At 41.9% G+C, this 26864-nt stretch overlaps 1 protein-coding gene across 1 annotated transcript in view; it reads left to right on the forward strand.

The window, feature by feature from the left end:
• The first annotated feature begins 2363 nt into the window (after positions 1 to 2363).
• The window catches only part of LOC128070146 (nuclear RNA export factor 3-like), a 55643-nt gene continuing 31142 nt past the window's right edge, over positions 2364 to 26864 (forward strand). The window contains 9 exon segments of the mRNA XM_052663449.1: positions 2364 to 2378; positions 3875 to 3958; positions 4062 to 4166; positions 4290 to 4370; positions 4902 to 5009; positions 5157 to 5266; positions 6521 to 6628; positions 6749 to 6807; positions 6911 to 7051. Coding sequence (XP_052519409.1) covers positions 2364 to 2378; positions 3875 to 3958; positions 4062 to 4166; positions 4290 to 4370; positions 4902 to 5009; positions 5157 to 5266; positions 6521 to 6628; positions 6749 to 6807; positions 6911 to 7051 — 811 coding nt within the window.

Here is a 26864-nt window from a genome sequence, read left to right on the forward strand (position 1 = left end):
TACCGTTGGCCCTCCCAGCTCTCTGGGTCTGCAGAATGAAGGAACACAATGTAATGTATGCCAGAATCTGGCATAGGGAGTTCTCTGTGTTTGTAGCCACAAGTATCAAGATCCCCTAAGCCTCCTGATTCTAGTTGGCCTCCTCTGACTGGGTGGTACTGTTGGAAAGAGTTCCCTGGATGTTAGGCTAGTAGCAAACTCAGAGGGCAGTAATTACAGGAAGTTAAGTCTCCTCTGACTCCCAGGGCTCTCCTCCTTTATGCCCTTGAGGAAGGGACTTCCTGTAAGGACTCCGTCTTTCATGACCCTGAGAATTTGGAGCCTGCTGTTTCCTTGCTTGCCAGCGTTCCTTGATATTCTCCAAATCTCTGGCTCCAGACCCACACAGTCCCTTCTAGAGCAACCTGTGAGGACAGTGCTGACAGATCTCTGCTTTCAGGCCATCCTATGGGTGAGTTGGTCAGCATGAGACCTTCTCTTCAGATCCTCACAAAGCAGGAAGAGTTCTGGGTTCCCTACCCTGTTCCAACCCACAGGACCCCAACCAGCTGACCCTCCTATAGAGAAAGCAGGGAGAGGGCCAAGGCTGATTAATTTCCACTCTGAGGAAATGGGCCACGTGGGCTCTGACACCCATCTTTATTATACATGGAAAATATCCCAACATATGGATATTTTTTCCCTATTTAAGGAAAAAGCCTGAGTCATGTAGCTTAGGGCTTGGAGATGGGGGGTGGTAACCTAGGTGAGGGGTGGGGTTCGTAGAAACTACCATTCTTTGGATTAATAATAGAGGTTGAAGAGTAAGAAAATCCACCATTACTACTTCTATTAACTAGCCAGGGTAAATTGTATTAGTCCATAGACACTTCTTGAAGCTTGCTTTATTTTCCAGCATATGATTGATTCTGCAATATTCCATCAGAGTTCCTATGTATGTGGGTGGGTCTATGTCAATTAAATTAATTTGTTAATATATTTGTCATATTTAAAAATCTTCACCCTCTAGCTTAATTTTGTGCTTTTTTTTTGTGCCTTAATTTTCCACTTCATTTGTCACTAGGTGAGCTGTGTTAAAGTTTCCCACTGTGACTTTTGTTTTGTCCATTCTCTATTTCTGTCAGTACTAGTTTTCAATATTTTGGCTTTGATTTAAGGCATGCATTTAGAAGTTTGTGTTAATATCTTCTTACAGCATTGCCTCTGTTAGCATAAAAAAATTTCTCTCTTTCTCTTGTAATGTTTTCTTTTTCTTAAAGTCTACATTTTCTTTTGGTATAATATGGTTATACCAGCTTTCTGTAGGTTCATGTGGAGAAGGTATACATTTTTCCATTTTTTATTTTCAAATTTTCTAGATGATTAAATTTTGCATGTGTCTTTTTTCAAGAGTATTTGATGGAAGGTTTCTTCTCTCATCTGATAACAGTTTTTTGTTTGTTGTTTTTTTTTTTTTAGTAATATTTAGTCTGAATCTTTTAATGTAAAAAAAGATGTAATTTGATTTACATATGTCATATTAATGTATATATACATATGTATTTTCCTCTTCTAAATTCCTTTGAAATGATTAATATTTTATAACTATGAAAATTGCTACCGCATGTGGCTAGATTGTTAAACATTCTTTTGCAATTCTTGCAGTAATTACCCTTCAGATTACAATGGATATTTTTGCCATTTCATAGTCTAATATTAGCTAATTAGTTATTTAAAACTACTGGGAGAATTATGGTACCTTGAGACACTTTGATTCTGTATACTCCCTCCAAACATATTGTCACATGTTTTCATTCTCCCTATATTTAAATTCCCAGAAGAAATTAGTATCATTGTGTTATATAGTCAGTAGTCACTTAGAGTTGCTCACACATTCACAAATGGCATTAGGCTTTCTTTCCTGTATCTATGTGACTCCACCTGGGAAGTTATTTCTTCTGCCTGAAGAATAACATATAAATTTTCTTTAGTTTGAATCTTTTGACCACAAATTTTCAGAGTTTTTGTTGCATGATGATGAAATGACCATAATTTCTTTTAAAAATATTTTTCCTTAAAAATACTTTTAATCCAATTAATATTATCTTTTGTTGATATCTTGCTACTTTTGGAAACTTTTCAACCAAGTTCTCATCAGCTACCATTTCTCCACTCTCTTCCTCTCCTCCTCTCTGGCACTCACATTAACTGTGTGTTAGGTATACTCCTAGCATCACCTGTAATTCTCTACACCTCTCTTTTGATATTCTCCATGTTATATCTCTCCAGACTCCATTCTGGATCTTTTCATCAGACTTATCATTCATTTCTCTAATTCTTCCTTCAGGGAATCGGATCACCTCTGACCTTTGAATCATCACACCATGGTAGATTTAAGGGTATGTTTTAATGTCCTCCTAGAGCAGAGCAGAGAACTGAGACTTGGGGATGAAACGCCACTTTTCCCAGGTCACTTAGCCTGAACCAAGTAGAGCAAAGTCTAACATTACAGACTACACTCTAGATCCAGACCCTTTCCTCAGAGCCTGTTTTCTTCTTCTGTGACTGCTCCCTACCTCTCATTTCCTGAAAAGTAGAGCCAGAGTGAAATCTTCCAGATTTTTTTTTTTTAAAGCATGAGATGCATTTCTGTTTATCACAAAGTCAGTGATAATTTTTATTTAGCCATGATGTTTACTGAGGACTTCTGGTACTGGGACCACTGATATGTTGTTGTCAATTTTAGAGCACACCGATAAAGTGAACCCTTTACAAAGAAGAGCACCAAGCTGGGGTGTTTACCGAAGGCAATACACCTATTGGTCTGAACAGGTCATTTCCCAGCAGCAGCAAGATAGAGATTCAGAAGAAAGTGATGCTTGTATGGACATCCAAGCAAGATAGTAAGTGACCAGTCACCAAGGCTGACATGTACCAACCAGTGAACAACAAAACCTTGTAGTTAAATCTGCCATTTTTCTATCCAACCTGGAAGATTGAGGAATGATGGGATGAGATTAATGCTTGAGCAATCATCATTGCAGCTCTGGTATCATGTGAGAAAATGTAGAGAAGACTTTCCAAGCCTATATGAACCACTTTCTTCTCTCCACTTCCCCACAGTGCTTCCTGTGAACTTCCATCCCATCATCAGAGAAGTAGTTTTCAGAAACAAGATCAAATGCATATTTACATGGAGACAAAACAAAAGCCTCCAGAAAAAAGAATGGGGAGAGACAGACAGGATGAGACCTTGGGGAGCTGGTTCAAGATCATAGTGAGTATCTTGGCTAAATGGACCTAATATGTAGAAGATGATAGAGAGAGTCATGTTGGATTTGTGTAGAGATGCTGGGAACTTTTCTGGGGCAGTGGTGTTGGTAATCAGTCTTGTTCTTACTAGGGGCTATCTTCCTAGATCATCTAAGGGTGAGTTCAGAGAAGCAATAGAAAGGAAACTGATTGCCTGCAAGGAGAAGCATGGGAGAGGTTGACTAAAAGCAAAGGAGGGAACCTACTGCCAGGGAGATGGAGCACTTCACACCAGATCACGTGTTTGGCTCAAGCTGAGTATGGGAAGAGGTTGAGTCTCTGGGGTTCGTGTCAGAGTGACAGGCCAAGTCTACCTCCTATGGATCTCTTGGAAATTTATAAAAGGAAGTACATGTGAAACATATTAAGTCGACTTATTCAGGAAGTGTTTGACTGAAAAGAAAGTTATATAGAAAATCCATGTCTGGTGAAAAAAAAAAGTTAAGATAACAGATATTGTCCTATTTTAAAAAATGATTTAAAGCCTGAAAAAAAGGTCCTAAATCAAGACACAGTTGGGTCTTATGTTAACTGTAAATTGCTTTGTATCCATTCTCTTTCCCATTTGTTTTTTGGCTACTAGATTCCCTTTGGTATAAAATATGATGAGAAGTGGCTGCTGAATTTGATTCAGAAGCAAAGCAGTGTCCCCTTCACTGCATTCGAAGTAAGACAGGACATGGAGATGATGAGACGAAATGGGGTAGATTGTGGGCCCAGAGAAATGGCACTGGTCTCATATTCTGCTTCTGCTGTCACTCTCCCTACAGTTTCACTATGAGAAAATGCAGGCCCAGTTCTTTGTAGAGAATGCCAACATTGCCTGTGCGTTGAAGAATGTCAATGGCAAGATTTTCAATGAGGTTAATGAAAAGGTGTGTGTCAAGGGTGTGATCAGGCCTGACTAGGGACAAGAGGGCAGGGGAGGGTCATGGTCTTGCTTGATCCCATGCACAGATTTCCTGGAGCTTACCCAGCCCCTGTTGTGTTCTCTACAGATATTTATCTTGGTTGAGCCCTGTGAGTCACCCCAATCTGTGCAGAAGGCACTGACGTCTGAAAAGGTGGAGCAGATAAAGGTAATGCAGACTCAGCATAAACTGTGCACTCACAGCCAGACCCACTGCTCCCCCCACTCACCCTCAGACTCAGAGCCACTGAACCCCATCCCTAACTCTGCAGCTTACCATGAGCAAACCATAGGATGCCTGCCAGCAATCTCTTGACATCCAGAGACTCCATTTTGGCCCTGGTATGGCTACAGCAGTAATTGTAGGGCAGGTGAGGGTAGAGGGTCTGTCTGGGTAGAGCACTCAGAGATGGTATCATGGGGAGGGGTTGGTGCTGGGGCTGTTCCAGCTGGGACCCTCTCAGCCTCTGTATCCCTCGTCCTGGCTTCCTGGAGATTTGATGACCTGTGATATTGGAATGACACAAAACTGTAGAAATGGCATGGCTGCTTCCCTACACATCCATCCAGGGATCAGGCCCATGGTGAGGACCAAGGCCCAATGTTGGGACCAATGGTGAGGGTGGGAGAGATTAGGTAGAATAGGCAAATATGTCTCAGGTATTCCCTTTGGGGCCTTCACTCTCTTTCCTCATCATAGTTTTCGTTCCTGGACCTGAGCAACAAGAAACCCTACCTGCTGGATGGCTTGTCCACCATTATGGGAAATGCTTCCAATACCCAGAACTTGAACATCTCCAACACTGAGGTGAGTTGGGGCACCCAGATCCTCCCTTGAAAGTAAAGTAGGAGGGCTCATGGGGTGGTAACAGATGAGGGGAGGTGGATTTGTAGGGAAAGGAAGGGTGTGGATCCAGAGATATCTGGTAGATGTGGGGTTTACCCATAATTCCAGGTGAAGGCTGAAGGGCAGATGGACAAGGGTCAACAGCTGGAACCAGAAGGGATGTGTGCAGACAGAAATGCCGTGTGCACCACCTTCCGTGATAAGTCAACCAACATAAGGTCACCCTCTGCCTTGTCTCTACATCCCTATATCTCTCTCATCTCTCCCCTCCTCCCCCCGCTCTCCCTCTTCCTACCTCTTGAGCCCCACCTTGCTCACCTCCTTGACATAACACCTGGTCATCCCTGAGCTTTGTCCTTACTTGACAGAGTGCTGGACAACCTGTGATGTAGCAAAGCACTCGCTCTCCCCCCATTCCCTCTTCTCTCCATAGCCTTCAGTGAGCCCGTGAGGAAGGAAGGGAGGGGAGGCAGGCCTGGCAGACTGAATTTGAAGTGTTGGTCCTTGTGGCACTGGAGAAGGGAGTCAGGACAGTCTGGCTGGGAGCTACCCAGGGGAAAGGAGATGGAAGAGGGAGTGGTAGGAAGGAGTGGTGGGAACAGTTTCCCTCTAGGTCAGTCCATGGAGTGGTGACCAGGGCCCTGGAATGCTAGGATACTGGGTTCTGTGGGGGGCACACAGGGCTGTGATTGCTGTAAGTGACTTGCTCCAATGATGAGGGTCATCTCCACAGTTTCACTGACTTTTCTCTTTTGTCTTGATTTTGGCAAACCATCCTGGAATTGTTCCCTAGGTTACTAAGCTTGGTAAGTGCATTCCTTGATCACAGACTCCACAAAATAGTATCGATAGTGCCCTCAAACTACTCTGAAATATGTTAGGAGCTGTCCACATTTGATTTTTGAACCTGACCCTTAACTGTCCCGTGGGAGGGAGGTGTACCGTTCTCTGTGAGAATCTGAAAAAGCTCTGGATCTTCTTCAGCCATGTACTCCACAGGCTTTGGGGAAACCATGAAGATAACTGAAAATGTAGTCCTGCCACTGACATTTCCAGGACCCTTTCTTCTCTGACCTCAGACCCCCACCCCATCCTGGGCCCATCCTTTTAGCTGATCATCAAGTACCACATCCTGGACTGCACTGCTGACTTCTTCCCTCCTCCAGGATGGCCAGGAGACGCTCTCAGGTTCTAAGTGTGCTATTGAAGCTCCCAAGTTCTTATCAACGTGCAAGGTGAGCACATTGGATCCAACAGGGTCCTAGGTGGTACATGAGGGTGTGTCAGCCCTTGTCCTGAGGACTTTTTTGATTCCAAGGATGTTTCTTTGGATTTGATCAGGTGAACAGTCAAATCCTGCAATTCCTGCAGCAGTAAGTATCCCTGGGAATCTGAACAAGGAGAGGGCCAGGACAAGGGAGGCCCCCAAACTCCAGACCAGAGAGACAGACTTTACTCACTGCTTCCCTCAGGTATTACTTGATTCATGACTATGGAAATCGCCAGGGACTGCTGGATTTTTATCATGAGGAGGCCTGCTTCTTCCTGACCATTCCATTCCACCCCAAGGACTCAGGCTTGTGAGTATCACAGCCTAGACTCCTCCCCCAGGCCGTGTGGTTCCCCAGCAGAGGCAGGCCACCTCCTGTTGACACCTATGCTGGCCAGACCACCACTCAAGTTTTCTCTGTGTCTCCTAGAAGCAGTGTGCGCCTGTACTTCAAGGACAACAGGAATACAGAGAAGCTCAAGGACCCCAGTGAGTGTGGTGGAAAAGCTCAGTGGGAAGGGCAGTGAGGGGGCCAATCATCGGGTCCATGGAGTGGCTGCCCTGACTTTCCCTGTTTTCCTCTCCCCCACAGACCTGCGTGTCCAGATGCTGAAACACACAAAACATGACATTGTGCATGCCCTCTGTGCATTGCCCAAAACTCAGCATGACTTCAGCTCCTTTGTGGTGGACATGTGTTTCCAGATGGTGAGCACCTGCTCCTCGCTTGGTGGTAAGGGGCAGAAAGATGCAGGTGGGAAAGAGGATGAGGGGTGACTGAGTACCTGGTCTCTTCCTTATCAGGAAACGATGTTCAGCTTCTCTGTCAGTGGGGTGTTCAAGGAAGGTGAGTGTGTGTAGCCTGCTCCCCCCAGAGGCCGCACTGCTCTCTCACCTGGTCAGGGTCCCTCCCACCAGAACTCTTCCTTCCAGATTCCCTCCCCTCTCCTCCCCTCCCCAGCCCTCAGTCTTCCCACAGACAACCCAGGTCTGAACTGCGTCCATGTCTGCCCTGCCCACTCTGGGCATTAGGGACACAGGCTGTGGAGTTTGGTGGCTCCCATACCAGATCCTTACACCGAGAACCTGGGCTACTACTTAACCTCACAGTTTCCTCATAATATCCATCTCTTCGGCAACTGAGAAAAATGCATCCCATGAACTTGTGAAGTGGTTGTCATGGGGACATGTCACTGGGAGCAGACATCTCCTACAGTTGCCGTCCCCATTCCTGACACCCAACTCCCCACGTGAACAGCTGTCCGCTCAGCATGAGTTCACGTCAGACCCTGACTCGGGAATGACGTGGGAGCCTGTAAACACGCGGGACTCTAAGGGGGTACTCTTGCTTATTGTTTGTTGTTTGTTGTTGAAGTGGAAGGAAGTTCTCAGGGCTGTGTGCGTGCCTTCACCCGGACCTTCATCACTACTCCCACCAGCTCTTCCAGGTGAGAGCCGTGTTGTGGGTGGGATGGCCCATCCAGCCTGGGCTCAGGGCCCTGGGCATGTGGTGATGCAGATCTTAGGCTGACTCAGTATTGTGGAAAGCCAGCAGGGAGATCCAAGGAGCAGTCTAGCCTAGTGGTTAGGAAGAGCATGGGCTCTGGAATCAGCTCATGGGTTCTCTCCTTGACCCAGTGCTCTCTCTGTGTGACCTTGGTCAAGTCACATGATCTTTCTGTGACTGTGTCTTCTTCTGAAAATGGGGATCAGACTGTACAGTCCTGTACTGTAAGGTAGTGAGTTACTGTTCAAGGTAAATGTGAAGTTGTCCCTGGGTTGGGGAACAGACTGTCCATTGAGTGAAGCTGGTAGACGATCTCTCTGAAGGTGAGCTCTGTGCAAGGGGCAGAGGAACCAGTCAAGGAGCCTGGGGACAGACACAGGAGGCTGTGGAAGGGATCTAGTTGCTGAGTGTTAGTGGGAGCAGTCAGGATTGGGGTGCAGGTGGTCCATCCATAAATTGTCCACATGTGCATTTTTCCTCCAGTCTTTGTATAGTGAATGATGAGCTGTTTGTAAGGGAAGCCAGTCCCAGTGAAGCTCAGCGTCTGCATTCTCCATCCCAGTGCCTACACTGTCGACCACGTTCATGTTCCGCCTCTCCCCTGAGTAGCAGGAAATGGTGTGGGCTTTCTCCATCCAGTGTGGAATCACCTCCAATAGTCTCAGAAGTGACTGCTGGGTTTGCATGGAGTTGGGAGGGAACTGGGAGGAGTGGAAGAGTAATTAATGGGAACTTGAAGGTAAATTGTTTTCCTTGTTTATTTCAGTTATTGTTACCCTGAACATTTCATTCTTAGTACATAGCAAGCTACTAGTTGTTTTGAGCAGGCTTGAATCATTTTTGTGAGTTTGGTGAATCCTGCACCTGTCTGTACAGACAGTTGGTTTTTCAGGCACTTTTATCTTGATACACTGGGCCTGAGGTTCATTCCACTCTGTATGTCACAGTAGATGTCCAGTGGGGAGCAGGGAAAATCATTGTTCCACAACATACCACCCAAAGATACCCCTTAATGTTTTCATCTTCATTATGTCTTCCTTGAAGTTTGCTTATGTAGGTGTATGCATCTCTGTGCATATATATATATATATATTTATTTATTTATTTATCTACAGAAAATGAGAGAGAAAAGGAAACCAGAGACAGAAACGAAGAGAAAGAGAGGCATGTGGCCGGATGCGGAAGAGAAGTCCAAGGGTTGATTACTTAATCTTCAATGCCTTGAAACTTGAGCAAGATTAACAGTTAATGTGAAGGAGCCATCCCATCTCATTTTTTACCCTAAAATTTGCCCATGTACTCATTTTCTTTCTTAACACTCTTATTTCTACTGCAAAGTAAAGAGATATTTCAAATGGAATAATGTAAATTTTTTGCTTCTTTTTTTAATATAAATATATTTATTCTAATTGGAGGTTAATTACTTCACAATATTGTATTGGTTTTGCCATACATCAACATGAATCTGCCACGGGTGTACTTGTGTTCCCCACTCTGAAACCCCCTCCCACCTCCCTCCCCCTACCATCCCTCTGGGTCATCCCAGTGCACCAACCTCAAGCATCCTGTATCATGCATCAAACCTGGACTGGTGTTTTGTTTCACATAGGATATTATACTTGTTTCAATGCCATTCTCACAAATCATCCCACCCTCGCCGTCTCCCACAGAGTCCATAAGACTATTCTATATATCTGTGTCTCTTTTGCTGTCTCATATGCAGGGTTATCATTACCATCTTTCTCAATTCCATATATATGCATTAGTATACTGTATTGGTGTTTTTTGTTCTGACTTACTTCACTCTGTATAATAGGCTCCAGTTTCATCCACCTCATTAGAACTGATTCAAATGTATTGTTTTTAATGGCTGAGTAATACTCCATTGTGTATATGTACCACAGCTTTTTTATCCATTTGTCTGCTGATGGACATCTAGGTTGCTTCCATGTCCTGGATATTATAAACAGTGCTCTGATGAACATTAGGGTACACGTGTCCCTTTCAATTCTGATTACCTTGGTGAGTATCACAGAAGTGGGATTGCTGGGTCGTACGGCAATTCTATTTCCAGGTTTTTTTTTAGGAATCTCCACACTGTTCTCCATCGTGGCTGAACTAGTTTGCATTCCCACCAACAGTGTAAGAGGATTCCCTTTTCTCCACACTGTCTCCAGCGTTTATTGCTTGTAGATTTTGGATATCAGCCATTCTGACTGGCATGAAATGGTACCTCATTGTGATTTTGATTTGCATTTCTCTGATAATGAGTGATGTTGAGCATCTTTTCATGTGTTTGTTAGCCATCTGTATGTCTTCTTTGGAGAAATGTCTGTTTAGTTCTATGGCCCATTTTTTGATTGGGTCATTTATTTTTCTGGAATTGAGTTGCAGGAGTTGCTTATAAAGTTTTGAGATTAATTCTTCGTCAATTGCTTCATTTGCTACTATTTTCTCCCATTCTGAAGGCTATCTTTTCACCTTGCTTATAGTTTCCTTTGTTGTACAGAAGATTTTAATTTTAATTAGGTCCCATTTGTTTATATTTACTTTTATTTCCAATATTCTGGGAGGTGGGTCATAGAGGATCCTGCTGTGATTTATGTCGGAGAGTGATTTGCCTATGTTCTCCTCTAAGAGTTTTATAGTTTCTGGTCTTACGTTTAGATCATTAATTCATTTTGAGTTTATTTTTGTGTATGATGTTATAAAGTGTTCTAGTTTCATTCTTTTACAAGTGGTTGACCAGTTTTCCCAGCACCACTTGTTAAAGAGATTGTCTTTTCTCCATTGTATATTCTTGTCTTCTTTGTCAAAGATAAGGTGTCCATAGGTGCGTGGATTTATCTCTGGGATTTCTATTTTGTTCCATTGATCTATATTTCTGTCTTTGTGCCAGTACCATACTGTCTTGATGACTGTGGCTTTGTAGTAGAGCCTGAAGTCAGGCAGGTTGATTCCTCCAGTTCCATTCTTCTTTCTCAAGATTGCTTTGGCTATTTGAAGTTTTTTGTATTTCCATACAAACTGTGAAATTATTTGTTCTAGCTCTGTGAAAAATACCTTTTGTAGCTTGATAGATATTGCATTGAATCTATAGATTGTTTTGGGTAGTATACTCATTTTCACTATATTGATTTTTCCAATCCATGAACATGGTATATTTCTCCATCTATTAGTGTCCTCTTTGATTTCTTTCACCAGTGTTTTATAGTTTTCTATATATAGGTCTTTAGTTTCTTTGGGTAGATATATCCCTAAGTATTTTATTCTTTTCATTGCAATGGTGAATGGAATTCTTTCCTTAATTTCTCTTTCTGTTTTCTCATTATTAGTGTATAGGAATGCAAGGGATTTCTGTGTGTTGATTTTATATCCTGCAACTTTACTATATTCATTGATTAGCTCTAGTAATTTTCTCGTGGAGTCTTTAGGGTTTTCTATGTAGAGGATCGTGTCATCTGCAAACAGTGAGAGTATTACTTCTTCTTTTCCAATCTGGATTCCTTTTATTTCTTTTTCTGCTCTGATTGCTGTGGTCAAGACTTCCAAAACTATGTTGAATAGTAGTGGTGAGAGTGGGCACCCTTGTCTTGCTCCTGACTTTAGGGGAAATGCTTTCAATTTTTCACCATTGAGGATAATGTTTGCTGTGGGTTTGTCATATATAGCTTTTATTATGCTGAGGTATGTTCATTCTATTCCTGCTTTCTGGAGAGTTTTTATAAATGGATGTTGAATTTTGTCAAAAGCTTTCTCAGCATCTATTGAGATAATCATATGGTTTTTATTTTTCAATTTGTTAATGTGGTGTATTACATTGATTGATTTGCAGATATTGAAGAATCCTTGCATCCCTGGGATAAAGTCCACTTGGTCATGATGTATGATCTTTTTAATGTGTTGTTGGATTCTGACTGCTAGAATTTTGTTAAGGATTTTTGCATCTATGTTCATCAGTGATATTGGCCTGTAGTTTTCTTTTTCTGTGGCATCTTTGTCAGGTTTTGGTATTAGGGTGATGGTGGCCTCATAGAATGAGTTTGGAAGTTTCCCTTCCTCTGCAATTTTCTGGAAGAGTTTGAGTAGGATAGGTGTTAGCTCTTCTCTAAATTTTTGGTAGAATTCATCTGTGAAGCTGTGTGGACCTGGGCTTTTGTTTGCTGGAAGATTTCTGATTACAGTTTCAATTTCCATGCTTGTGATGGGTCTGTTAAGATTTTCTATTTCTTCCTGGTTCAGTTTTGGAAAGTTGTACTTTTCTAAGAATGTGTCCATTTCTTCCACGTTGTCCATTTTATTGGCATATAATTGCTGACAGTAGTCTCTTATAATCCTTGGTATTTCTGTGTTGTCTGTTGTGATCTCTCCATTTTCATTTCTAATTTTGTTGATTTGATTTTTCTCCCTTTGTTTCTTGATGAGTCTGGCTAATGGTTTGTCAATTTTATTTGTCCTCTCAGAACTGGTTTTTGGCTTTGTTGATTTTTGCTATGGTCTCTTTTGTTTCTTTTCCATTTATTTCTATCCTAATTTTTAAAATTTCTTTCCTTCTATTAACCCTGGGGTTCTTCATTTCTTCCTTTTCTAGTTGCTTTAGGTGTAGAGTTAGGTTATTTATTTCACTTTTCTTGTTTCTTTAGGTTTGCCTGGAATAGTGTAAATTTTAAGCCCAATATATATTGAGTTATTAGTGAATAAAAGAATGGAGCATTGTATTTCAGTAAAATGGTAGTACTTTTAGTTTTTTATCCCACATGGAGGCAGCAGATATGGAAATTCTGGTGTGACATGGCTGGATGTTGCATGATCTGATACCCCCTGCAGTGCTGAATGAGAGACAGGTCCAAAATTTTCCTATCAATGTATTAACATAAGGAGCAGTTCAGGAGCAGCAGTTAGGCAATACCACAGCTTACTGCTCTGTTGCCATCTCTCACTGAAATCACCAGGTAAGTCAAAGGCAAGCCTGTCTTCCCAGCATGGGGACTGGATCAGAGTCTGCTCACAGATATGATGTTGGGTGCCTCTTAGGAGCTTCTGAGTCTCCCAAGAGATTAGAGTTCTTTCTCTTTTTAGAACTTTGAACTCCAGCCATATCAGAGAGACTTTGCCTCCTTTCTAATGATATCTACTTTCTCATTAGGAGAAACATGAGAAATGACAGTGCCTGCCTTAGCCCCAGGCTTTCTCACTCACTCCTCAGGACAGCTCTGTTAGAGATGAGTCCCACTTCACAGATGACAGACCCCCTCCTCTTATAGCTTCTGTCACCTGTCCAGATAAGCAGGAACTTGGGTGAGGTTATGTCCCTTGCCCTCTCTGGAGGACAATAGAGCAGCCTCCCTTTTAGACTGTGGGCTGGAGCAATGGTCACTTTGCTCTCCCATGATATAACAGGCTCAAGGGGTGCTCCCTCCAAAGCCCTGTTGATGAATGTAATACTGCACATACATGTGCACATGCATTCATTAACTAAGAAAAGAATTCATTGTTCAGTTTCATGAGGAGATGAATTAGAATTAAAATGAATTGCCAGCATATCTACGTGTGTGTGTGTGTGTGTGTGTGTGTGTATTATCGGGCTGTGTATAGGAATTGTATAAGGTCATTGCTTATAAAAACACAGTATGTTGGGTAAATACGTGGAGATGACATACCTCTGAGAGAAAGGCATTTCCTTCTTTACCTCGGCGTCCCCCTTCCCTAGTGTGCAGGACAACTTTTGAGGACTGGGGAAAATAGAGTATCATTTGCAGGTGGAAGCCCTTTTAGAATCAAGTCTGGAAGGTTCCACAGGGGGACCTTTTCAGATAACCAGAAGGAAGGAGCAGGGAGATGGCAATGGAAGGGCAGCTATGGTGGCCTTCAGTGGAGCAGGAGCTGATCAGGGCAGAGTGCTTCAGCTAGGCACCTCCCTGGTAGCCCCCATGTCACCACCGTTTGCGGCTGAGAACCAGGAACGCTATTGGGTAAGAATCTTCCCTGGGTCGTTAGAGGATGGGAGAGTCCAATGCTTGTCTGCATCCCTCACTTCCACACTGCATTCACTTCCTAGGTACTCCACTCTCAGTTGGGTTCTTCCCTAACTTCTTTCTGATTACCACCTGCACCATTCATATTTTGGCTGAGTAGTAAGAAAAATAATAATATACATAAAATTGAAAAAAAAAACCCACAAAAATGATAAAAGATACCAAGCACACATATTAGATAAATGACTAATTTATCAAGGTAAATCATTCAGCACATAATGGTTCACAGCATCAAATCCTGGTCTTCTGACTGAAAAGGCTCTGCCCATCACCTCTGTTTCTATAGTGAGTGTACTTCTGCGTTAGGACTGAGGCCAACACAGGTAAGGGACTCAGCCCAGGTCCTGGGGTCAGTTGATGAGTCTGGAACTGGACATTCGCTTGATGACTTCTGTCTAGCTGACCTGTGCCTATTCTCTGCTCTCCTGTACTAATCCTTCCTTGGGGCTTCAATAAGAAGCTACTTCTGGTCAAACTAGAATTTGAAAAAAGACACCAGAAAGTGTGAGCAAATAGGAAGTGAAGAGATGGAACCAAAGTTTACTTGTTGATCCCTCATTTCCAGATAGTTTTTCCAATTTTCTATTTAATAGCACATAGGAGACAAGCTTCCCAGGTGGGACTAGTGGTAAAGAACCCACCTCCCAGTGCAGGTAGACATAGGAAACTCGGGTTTGATCCCTGGGTGGGGAAGATCCCCTGGAGAAGGAAATGGCAACCCACCCAGTATTCTTGCCTGGAGAATCCCATGGACAAAGGAGCCTGGTGGGCTGCAGTCCATAGGGTCGCACAGAGATAGACACAGCTGAAGCGACTTAGCATGCACAAGGTGCAGGGTGGGCCAGGAGTAATACATCTCAAAGTCCCGTTGTATATGAGCCGTTCTTTGAGGTTTTCTCCTTTTCTTCTAACAAGTCTAGAAGTAGGTGCCCGCAGTCCCGTTTTACAGATGGTCAGCCTCAGGCTGACAGAGAATGTAAAATTTCCAGGGTCAGATGTCTACCCTTTGCCCTCTGCACAGGCCAACCGGCAGCTCCATTTTTATTTTAAATATAAATTTATTTATTTTAATTGGAGGTTAATTACTTTACAATATTGTATTGGTTTTGCCATACATCACCATGAATCTGCCACAGGTATACACGTGTTCCCCATCCTGAACCCCCCTCCCTCCTCCCTCCCCGTACCATCCCTCTGGGTCTTCTCAGTGCACCAGCCCTAAGCGACTTCCAGGGCTTAAAGACTGATAGTGGAAAATTCACCTGATGTAGAATCTACGTTGTGTCATGCTCCCCACTGGACATGCAGATGATAATGGGGATGAAGTCCTACTCCCTGGGCCAGGAGGAATGGGTGTGGGGGTCACTATGATTACCTGATTCCTGAGGTGCTGAACTGAACCCAGGAGGCAGCACAAGCTGTTACTCTTTGGAAAGAGGACCTGAATTGTAGGATAGTAACATGTTCACAACTACTAAGTGAAATCTGTTTTACATTTTATCTCATTCAGCCCTAATCTCTTTTCAAGGCCAATATGCACTTACAGTGAGAAAGAGAGTTTTTTGTGTGTGAATTTTTTAAATTGAGATACAGCTGATATAAACAGTAAAGCAATTTGGATATATATATGTATTTCAGATTATTATCCATAGATTATTATAAATTAATCAATATAATGTCTGTACCTTACTGTAAATCCTTATTGGTTATCCTTTTTGTGTATAAAATTTGTATCTGTTAACCCCAAATTCCTATTAATTAATTCCTGTCCCTCTCCACTCCCTATCCCCTTTGGTAATCATAAGCTCAGTTTGTCTGTCTGTGAGTCTGTTTCTGTATTGAATATAGATTCATTTGTATTATTTTTAAGATTCAACATATAAATGATATCATATAATATTTACTTTCTCTTTCTGACTTACTTGACTAATTATAATATTCACTAGGTCTGTCTATGTTGCCACAAATGGTAATATTTCATTCTTTTATGGCTGAGTGATGATCCACTGTTTGTGTGTGTGTGTGTGTGTGTGTGTGTATCATATCACATCTTCTTAAGCTAGTCATCTGTTGGTGGGTACTTGTGTTGTTTGAGTGTCTTGGTTACTGTAAATGGTGCTGCTATGAATGACAGTTTTCTTTTTTTCTGGTTATGTACCCAGAAGTGGAAATTCTGAATCCTGTGGTAGCTATATTTGTAGCTTTTTCAGGTACTTCCATACCAATCTCCAAAGTGGCTGCACCAATTTAATTCCCACCCACAGTGTATCTCTTTTCTCCACACCCTCTCCAGAATTTATTATTTGTAGACTTTTTGATGATAGCCAGTCTGACCCATGTGGGGCATAACCTCATTGTGGTTCTGATTTGCATTTCCCTAATATTTACTTATGTTGAGCCTCTTTTCCAGTTCCTCTTGGAGATCTGCATCTCTTTGGAAAAAAATTTAGATCTTCTCCCCATTTTTTCATTTTGTTGTTTACCTTTTGTTATAGAGTTGTGTATTTTGGATATTAAATCCTTGACAGTCACGACATTTCAAATATTTTTCTCTCATTCCATAAGTTGTCATTTCATTTTGTTGATGGCTTCCTTTGCTGTGCAAACCCTTTTAAGTTTAGTTAGGTTCCATTTGTTTATCTTTGGTTTAATTTATTTTGCCTTGGGAGACTGATCTAAGAAGATATTTCTATAATTATTTTTTTCAGAGTGTTTATTGCTTCTATTCTCAGAATTCTGAGTTTATATTTAGGTCTTTAAAGCATTTTGAGTTTATTTTTGTATATGGTGTGAAGGGGTGTTCTAATTTCACTGATTTACATGTAGCTGTCCAGTTTTCCCAGCACCACTTGTTGGAGAGACTGTCTTTTCTCCATTGTATATTCTTGCCTCCTTTGTTGAAGATTAATTGACCATAGGTCCATGGGTTTGGGCTTCCCAGGTGGCACTAGAGGTGAAGAATCCTCCTGCAATACAGGAGACGTGGTGGGTTCAATCCCCGGGTCAGGAAGATGCCCTGGAAGAGGGCATGGCAAGCCACTCCAGTATTCTTGCCTGGAGAATCCATGGGCAGAGGAGCCTGGTGGGCTACAGTCCATGGGGTTACAAAGAGTTGGACATGACTAAAGTGACTTTGCACGCAGGCACACACTCGTGGGATTATGTCTGGACTCTCTACTCTGTCCATTGATACATATGTCTGCTTTTGTTCCAGTATCAAGTTGCTTTGATGACTGCAGTTTCCTGGTATGGCCTGAAGACTGGGAAGGTTATACCTCAAGTTTTGTTCCTTAACTCAGGATTGCTTTGGTAATTCTGGGTCTCTTTGTAGTTCCATATAAATTTTTGAAATATTTGTTCTAGTTCTGTGAAAATGTAATAGGTTTTTTGATAAGGATTGCATTAAATCTGTTGATATCTTTGGGAGGTATAGACATGTTTATAATATTAAGTGTTCTGATCTAAGATCATGGGATATCTTTTAAATTCTTTGAATTTTCTTCCATTTACTTTATCAAGATTTTAGAGTTTTTATGTCTTGGTTAAGTTTATTCTTAGATATTTTTGATGGCATTTTAAATGGGATTGCTGGGTTGTTTTTTTTTTTTGCAATCTCTTTCTGATATTTCTTTATTAGTGTAATGGAATGCAATGGATTCCTATATATTAATCTTCTATCCTGCTACCTTGCTCAGTTCATTTCATGGAACAGAATGTAAAAGTTAAGTAACATGACCTAGGAAACAGCATTATTAACTACTACTTCAGGATTCGTAAATGGGAGTTACAAAAATGATTCAGCATTTCCCATTTTACACTTTAACTGACATTTGACATCTGAGGAAGCATCATTATTCAGTTGTTCTTTTCAAAACAATGTGAAGAACATGCAAAACACTAAAACTCATTACAAAAGATTGGATACCCTCTGCATAGCAACATTAAAAGATGTGCAAACACCTGGAAGATATTATATTCACATATAGATTTCTTAAACTATAGAGTAGGTCAATGATATCAAGAGCACACAAAAACACTTGAAAAGAAAAAAAACTATGTAAATAAGTAAGAACTAAATCATATTAAGTGAATAGGATTGTCATGATGTACCAAAAATATGATGCTTTTTTTTGCAAAGAATATATATCAGCATGGGTGTATGAGTATGATTAAATATGTTAGTGCATTACATGCAGAGAAAAATCTGGAAAGGAGGCACCAAGAAGTTAAGAGAAACTCATGTCTATATTTTTTTCATATGTGTTAAACAAAAAGAAGTATTAATTGGTGACTTATCAACATATTAAGAGAAAGTTTTGTAAAACAGGTTTATCAACAGCTGAGTCACAAAATAATAGTGTAGAAATGCATTCATTGACTTAGGTATTAAACAGATCTCTTCAATGATTATTTGGTGAATATGCATTGTCAAAGATAGAGGATGTTTTTATTTTATAATGTTGCATTTCTAGGGTGTTTTCAATACGTAATTTACTGAATAAAATGTTGAAAATACACAAAATTGCACCCTGATAAAGATACAACAGTGATGTATTCATTGTTTCAGAAGGAGTTGAAAAATAATGTATTTGACAGTTTTCTGTATGTGTGTGTATTTATATCTGTTTTTTGTCTCAAATTTTTGTTTAATCAGTTATTCATACACTAATTCACGCAGCTTTCTACTCAATTCACTAGGAGGCTGGAGGCTGGATTTCCAGTCCCAAGGTTTGAAGATCCCAGCATGGGCATAAACACAGAAGGATTGCTGCCAGTGTGAAGTCTAGAAATCTTGGTCTGTGGGAGGGAATCCGTTCAATTCCACACCAATACCACGGCTCTTTCCATCCCCCATCCTTTGCCAAACCCCCAGTTCAGACATTCACACCTGCAGTTCTGACTCTGTTCACCAGGTGGCAGCACTCTCCATTTTCTACATATTTTTCTTTCTCTCCCTCAACAAAAAGACATCATCTTTTTTTTTTCAAAGTAAAAAGTTTCCTAAAAGACAGAAGTAGGTACAACGGACCTTAAGTTTCTTTGAAAATTCATATGTGTGTAAAAAGACTAACAGGATATGCGTGTAGTTTATATCTGCTTCTCACTGAGGTATTATGTGTACTGCGTGTGTACTACGTACCAAGAACTATCAGTCCAATTCCTTATGTGCATCTCAGCCTCTCTCTTATCTGCAGACCTGCATACCTGGAAACGCCGATAGGAAACAAGTTGGATGTTAGTGGCCATCCCTTGGGGATGGGGATACAACCCTCATCCCTTTGACTTCAGACTTTAAGCAAGATTAGTCCAAGCTTGACCCTGAGTCCTGGAAACTGTCATGGAAACAAGAAATGATGTAGGTGAGTGGGAGAGCTTGTAACATGGGACAACGTGGCACCTTCTAACTCAAACCTCTGTCCTTTTGCATAGGACTAATAGGCTATTTATTACCTTTTCTGACTGGGCATTGCTCAGAGAGTCAAGGATGAGGTGACCAGTGTTGTTGGTTTTAGTTTTTCTTCTTCTCACCAGATCCAGCTGGAGGTTTCCCTTTCTTTTGTTCTGTCAAAATGGTACACTTCCGGTGGATCCAGGGAATTCGAAGCAGGGACAGAGTCGGTGTCTGAGGAATTAATTGCTTAATTAAAGATATGGAGGGAGATTTGAAAGAAATAGTGTGGTAGGAAAATAAGTGGAGAAAAGATGCTGAATAACTTGGTTTACGCAGAAAACCAATAAAACTCCAAGACAAGGAGTTTGCACCATCTACGTTAGGCCACAGGCACCCGCTTGAATAGCGGAGGGTGCCCCACCTTGGGCTCCCTCTTGCATGGGTCTTAGAAGCCCAGGCAAATAAGTAGACACAGAGAGCCTGTGTGTTCCAAGGGATCAGCCTGAAAAGGAGAGGGAGAGAGAGAGAGAAAGAGAGAGAGAGAGAGTCGACATGGGGGAGGCCAAGCTTGTGCAAAAACCCCATAACTTTATTTTTTAAAGATGTTTATATACCCTAAGTTTTACATAATGGAAGATACAGAGTCATGCAGGGGCGGCAGTCCTGACCCTTTCTGTATTTGTTTTTGTATACAAAAGGTCTCAGGTGATTTACATTATCTTCTGGCCAAGAGGCCTGTTAACACTTTATGGCTCTCTTCCTTAATGAACGTTAATCTCATTTCCCCTGAAGTGTTTTTCTTTAATCTGCAGCACTCTCAAAGCACTAAAGTTACATCTCTATAGAACAAAGGTGCAGTGGGTTATAACAAAGAAGGTACTTAACTCAAAGATCTATGTTGCTACTTTTTTTTATATATATACCAACTATATCAACAAATAAAAGATATGAAAATTTGGCAGCAAGTATTGGCTCAACAAATGAAACCCTTAATCAGTCCTATTCTAATGATTTTGACTCCTCGGAAGCCCCTACATTCCTAGGATGTTTTAAGCTTCCTGTGCCTCTCGAGGTTGGGAGGCTGCAAACGATCACATGCGCAGCTGTAAGAGTCCTGCAGGCAGGCTAGAAAGCCATCAAAGGGGTTTTTGGATTGAAACACTCGTATTATGCCCAGGAGATTTATTATCTAAAAGCTCTAAATTAGCTTTTTCCAGAAAAAGGTGGTGAGGGGACAGCCCCCTGTTAATGTCAGAAGAGTAGGTGGAAAGCATAACACAGTAAAGCAGACTCTGGTTTTGGGGGTAGAGTATGCCGAGCCTCCTTCCTCATGACCTTTGCCACAGGCGGAGTTCCTCACGTTGGCTCCCAGCACACTTTGGAATTGATTTTGAATTTATTATCTCTGAGGAGATAAGAGGGTGGTTCTATCCATTTAAGTCATCTGACATGTCCATTTGAGATGACATGGAATTCCTGCTTTATAAAGATGTTCTCTGCCAGTCAGGGGGAGCCTGGTATGTATCCACAAGAGATGGCAAGAGTAAAGACTGAGCTATCAAGACAAACACCGGACAGAAACTCTGGTCCAAATGCCCAATTCTATTAACTTAAAGAAATGGTTTTCCCAGATTTCTCACATGATGGTCACTTGTTTTCTGAGTTCCTCTTACACCTGACACTCTAATATGATCCTTTTCTCGCTTTCTCCTGTCCACAAATGTACACCCCCAGTAGTTTCCTCTAGAAGCTAGTAGTTGAGAAAAGTTTTCCAAAGATGACTTCAAATCCAAAAACAGGAAGGGAAAACCATGGTAACACTCGATTCCATTAAAAATTGCATGGCAAAAAATCACATAAGCAAAGTAAAATGAAAAAATTACACATTGGGGAAAATATACAACTTATCTAACCAATGAAGTTTATCTACTTGTACAGAAAGCTTATGAAAATAAAAGGCAAACTAGAACGTTCTGAAGGAGATAGTGTACTACATACAAAGAAATATTTCCAGAAAATATGTTCCTTAAACATGTTAAAAACTATTTAACCTAACTCTTGACCAAGAGATGCAAAGAGAAAAAAGAAAAAAAAAACCAAGATGCCTCTTCTCATCATTTACATAGTCTGTGAAGTAATATGGAGACATATACATTGCTGGTTGTAATGTGACATGGTACAACTCCTAACCAGGGGATTTGTTATGATGTTATAAAATTACCAGGACACTTACCATTGGAATCAGCAGCCTCTTCTAAGAAATTACCCTAAAGTAATAATGTAAAAAGAAGAAAAGACTTAAGTACAAAGTCATTACTGCCAGAATAATTCATACAGCAGAAGATAAGAAACAAGACATATACACCAACAGGGGGCTGGTTGAATAAACTGGTCCATCTACATCCAAAAGGACTATGCAGCTATAAAAACCAATAAGAGAAAACAAACAAAAAAAAAAACAATAAAACTCTCTTTCTCTATTGCTATGGGGTCATTGCCAGGATATAATGTTCAGTGATACTAAAAAAAAGGTGCAGAAAAGTGTGCAGAGCTGCTGCTGTCCCATAGGATAGCCACTAGCTTCAAGTAACTACTTACAGTAAGTTAAATTAAAATTACATGGCATTAAGAATCAATCACAGTTGCCATGTTTTAGTAGCTAAATGTTCAATTCCTGAATAAAATGTTAGTTACTGACTGCCGTGTTGAACAGCACAGATACAGAATATTTTCCCGACTCCACAGAAATTTCTATCGGATAGCACTGGTGTAAACTATGACAACTTTTACATCTGAAAGGAGAAACAAATGTATGTTATCTTTTCTTATATTCTCTAAACTGTGCAGTAAATGCAATTGATAAAAATGTGTACCTATAAGGGGACAGAAGAGCAACCAGGATGCATGACAATGATGTAGATTTTCTGACTATGAGATCTATGTTTATTAGCTCTATTTGCTGAAAGGGGCAAGAAACATTGACCAATCTAGTAGCAATCAGCAACTGTAGTCCCTGCGCTGAATTTTCTAAACACATTTCCCTCTAAAAGGCACCAGTCTTCCTGGAGAAATACCTGATTTCTGGTCTAGGTAAGGATTGTACAAGGTGGGTCTGGACTGAACTCTCATAACAGAAATTATATCAAAAAGAATAATAACCTGAGGGGCTCCCACTGACCAAAGATAGAACAATTGGAACATCAAAAACATTCATGGTTATAATGGGGACTGCAGCCATGAAATTAAAAGATGCTTGCTCCTTGGAAGAAAAGCTATGACCAGCCTAGACAGCATATTAAAAAGCAGAGACATTACTTTACCAACAAAGGTCCATCTAGTCAAAGCTATGGTTTTTCCAATAGTCATGTATGGATGTGAGAGCTGGACTATAAAGAAAGCTGAGCACTGAAGAATTGATGGCTTTTGAACTGTGGTGTTGGAGAACACTCTTGAGAGTCCTTTGGACTGCAAGGATATACAACTAGTCCATCCTAAAGAAATCAGTCCTGAATATTTATTGGAAAGACTGATGCTGAGGCAGAAGCTCCAATACTTTTGGCCACCTGATGGGAAGAACCAACTCATTGGAAAAGCCCCTGATGCTGGGAAAGATTGAAGGCGGGAAGAGAAGGGGACGACAGAGGATGAGATGGTTGGATGGCATCACCGACATGATGGACATGAGTTTGAGTAGGCTCCAGGTGTTAGTGATGGACAGGGAAGCCTGGCGTGCTGCAGTCCATGGGGTCACAGAGTCAGACACTACTGAGTGACTGAACTGAACTGACGTAGGGAATGCTCAAGCTCCCAACATGGGAGTCATCTGCTGTTCCCACTCTCAGCTTCCCTCCACAAGCCTGGCCACCTGCAGCCTGTGAGAGGTGGGCCAGGCCCAACTGCAGGGAATGGGTCTTGAAGGGCAGCCTGGGGGGCTTTGCAGAAACTTGGGGTGCAGAGGAAGTTCTTGGGTCTGTCCTTCGTACTCAGACATTGAAGGTACACTTCAGTGCACCCCTCCCCAATATCTAGAAGCTTAAATGAGGCCAAGATCAAGGGTGTGAAGGTTTAAAATATCCCAGCGGGTTCCAGATGGGGTGGACCATGAAACTGAAGCCAGCAAGCGGGCCTAGGGGGCTCACTGCCTAGTGGGGGAGCTGTGGGGGTCTTCAAAGCCTTCAGCAGGCCACAGTTGGCTCCCCCAGCCCTGGTGGCTTTGCCAAGGAAAGCTGTCACCAGCCCCTCAGTTTGAGCCTCACCTTAACACACCCCAGTAACCCCCTGAACACTTGATGCCACAATTTGTTCACATATCCCCTCAGGCCCCCAGACTACAAGATGACCACATGCTGCATGTGGGTACATTCAGCTCAGCACACTTTCCAGGAGGATCAAGCATGTAGGAGGCGCCCCAAGGAAAGGGGACACCAGGGGTCAAAGATGAGGTATACATGCTCACACAGATAGGTAATAGTTGCGGGCCCAGAAATCATTTACGAGTCTGCCATATGATCATCCCAGTTGAGCAGCCTCAGGGAAATCACATGGGTAAGAGAAGGGCATCTGTCTCTAAACAAATGTTCCATTCAACAGTTAGGAAGTGTCTCCACTTCCCAGGATTTTAACTATGGTCTTGAGTTGACAGTAGTTTCACAACATGCATCACTCTGTCCTTTCCAAATAAACTCTCTTGAAATGAAGGCAAGCTCATGGGTTTAACCACCCAGTTAGCAAAGCAGTGAACACCACAGAGACAGGAAAGGTTGAGAGCCTTCATGAACATCCAGAGGGGAAAATGTTCAAAGGGCAGGTTTCAGGGGAAAATTTAGTCCCAGGATCATTCAAAGTCCTGATAAACAGTCAACAGAGGTAAATGAAAGCACCTTTGAAGTACCTTCCTTGTTGTTGTTCAGTAATTGCTCATGTCCAGCTCTTTGCAACCCTATGGACTGCAGCACACCAGGCTTCCCTGTCCTTCACTGTCTCCCAGAGTTTGTTAAAACTCATGTCTACTGAGCCCATGATACTATTCAACCATCTCATCTTCTGCCATCCCCTTATCCTCCCGCTTCAATCTTTCCCAGCATCAGGGTCTTTTCCATTTAGTTGGCTCTTCACATCAGGTGGCAAAATATTGGAGCTTCAGCTTCAGAATCAGTCCTTCCAGTGAATATTCAGGGTTCATTTCTTTTAGGATTGACTGGCTCCATCTCCTGCTGTCCACGAGACTCTCATGAGTCTTCTATAGCACCACAATTCAAAAGCATCAATTCTTTGGCATTCAGCCTTCTTCGTGGTCCAACTGTCACATCATTGTATGACTACTGGAAAAACCATAGTATTATATGGACCTTTGTCAGCAAACTGATGTCTCTGCTATTTAATATGCTATCTAGGTTTGTCATAGTCTTTCTTTCAAGGAGTAAATGTCTTAACTTCATGACTGCAGTCACCATCAGCACTAATTTTGGAGCCCAAGACTATAAAATCTAACACTGTTTTCATTTTTCCCAATATATTTGCAATAAAGTGATGGGACCAGATACCATTATCTTCATTTTTTTGAATGTTGAGTTTTAAGCCATTTTTTTCACTCTCCTCTTTCGCTTTCATCACGAGGCTCTTTAGTTTTTCTTCACTGTCTGCCATTAGAGTGGTATCATCTGCATATCTGAGGTTATTGATATTTCTCCCTGCAATCTAATTCCAGTCTGTGATCCATCCAGCCCAGCATTTCACATGATGTACTCTGCAGATAAGTTAAATAAACAGGGTGATAATAGATAGCCTTGATATACTCCTTTCCCACTTTGGAACCAGTCCTTTGTTCCATGTCTGGTTCTCTTTCTTCTTGATCTGCATACAGGTTTCCCAAGAGGCAAGTAAGGTGCTCTGGTATTCTTGTCTCTTTAAAAATTTTCCACAGTTTGTTGTGATCCATACAGTCAAAGGCTTTAGCGTTATCTATGAAGCAGAAGTAGATGCTTTTCTGGAATTCCCATGTTTTTTCTATGATCCAACAGATGTTTGCAATTTGATCTCTGGTTCCTTTGCCAATCCAGCTTATACATCTGACATTCTTTGTCCTCATACTGTTGAAGCCTAGCTTGAAGGATTTTGAGCATTACCTTATTGGCATGTGAAATGAGTGCAATTGTGCCATAGTTCGAATATTCTTTGGCATTGCCTTTCTTTGGGATTGGAATGAAAACTGACCCTTTCCAGTCCTGTGGCTGTTGTTGAGTTTTCTAAATTTGATGGCATATTGAGGGCAGGACTTTAAGAGCATCATCTTTTAGGATATTAAAGCTCAGCTGAAATTCCATCACCTCCACTTGCTTTGTTTCTAGTAATTCTTCCTAAGGTCCACTTGACTTCACACTTCAAGATGCCTGGCTGTAGGTGAGGGACGACATTATCACAGTTATCCAGTCATTAAGATCATTTTTGTACAGCAGACACCTACTTTGGGCCACCTAAAATAATCCCAGGAAAGGAAAATATAAACATGCCCAACACTACTAATACAACATTGGGTCACATTCAAAATTGAGGCATCCATAAAGTGACCAAAAGTCTTTGTGTTAGTTTGGATACAGGAAAAACACACTCCTTTCAGTCACTGTCTTCTTCGACCACGTTGTGGCTGTCAGACTTTAGCTCTGCAGAAATGGAAAGTGCAAAAAAAAAAAAAAAAAAAGTAAAAGATAGTGAAGGTGAATATTAACTTTGGGGTTATCTTGGTGTTGGAGAAGACTCTTGAGAGTCCCTTGGACTGCAAGGAGATCCAACCAGTCCATCCTAAAGGAGATCAGTCCTGGGTGTTCATTGGAGGGACTGATGTTGAAGCTGAAACTCCAATCCTTCGGCCACCTCATGCGAAGAGCTGACTCATTGGAAAAGACCCTGATGCTGGGAAAGATTGAGGGCAGGAGGAGAAGGGGATGACAGAGGATGACATGTTTGGATGGCATCACCAACTCGATGGACATGAGTTTGGGTAGACTCCGGGGGTTGGTGGTGGACAGGGAGGCCTGGCGTGCTGCGGTTCACGGGGTCGCAAAGAGTTGGACACGACTGAACGATGGAACTGAACTGAACTGAACTGTCACAGCACTGCTGTGCTGTGATGCACCTCACTGAGCTGATGAAAGGAGTTGAGACAACAAAGGAGGAGAAAAGCCTGAGTGATGTCAGCGACGATGCAGAGATGGAGCAAAGCAGAGTGTGGGGAGAGCTAGCAGGTGGACGGAATGTTCTGGCTAAGAATGTGACTCCAGGAGGCAGGTAGGACCTCACTGGCAGATGGAGTCCCTGGGATCTGGGGTCAGAGAGAAATTAAAGCGGGTGTATATTTTCCAGATGGCATGGGGCATCTCTTCCCCTTTATGTCTGCTTCCTACTTTAAAGGAGGTTCAGGGAACTGAGTATCAGCACAGTTTCCCTACTCTCAGTGGACCTGGTCCGTCTCTGCTCTGTGGACCAGTGACAGACATGTGGGGCGCTTCACTCCTCACCATCGTTGTGCCATTTCAGTGTATGAAGGGGCTGTGTAGTGTCCATGGAAGCAAATATGGTCCTTCCCCAATCAGTCCTACACCCAGATAGCCTCAGT

This window comes from Budorcas taxicolor, chromosome X (genome assembly GCF_023091745.1).
Source record: "Budorcas taxicolor isolate Tak-1 chromosome X, Takin1.1, whole genome shotgun sequence".
Lineage (NCBI taxonomy): Eukaryota > Metazoa > Chordata > Mammalia > Artiodactyla > Bovidae > Budorcas > Budorcas taxicolor.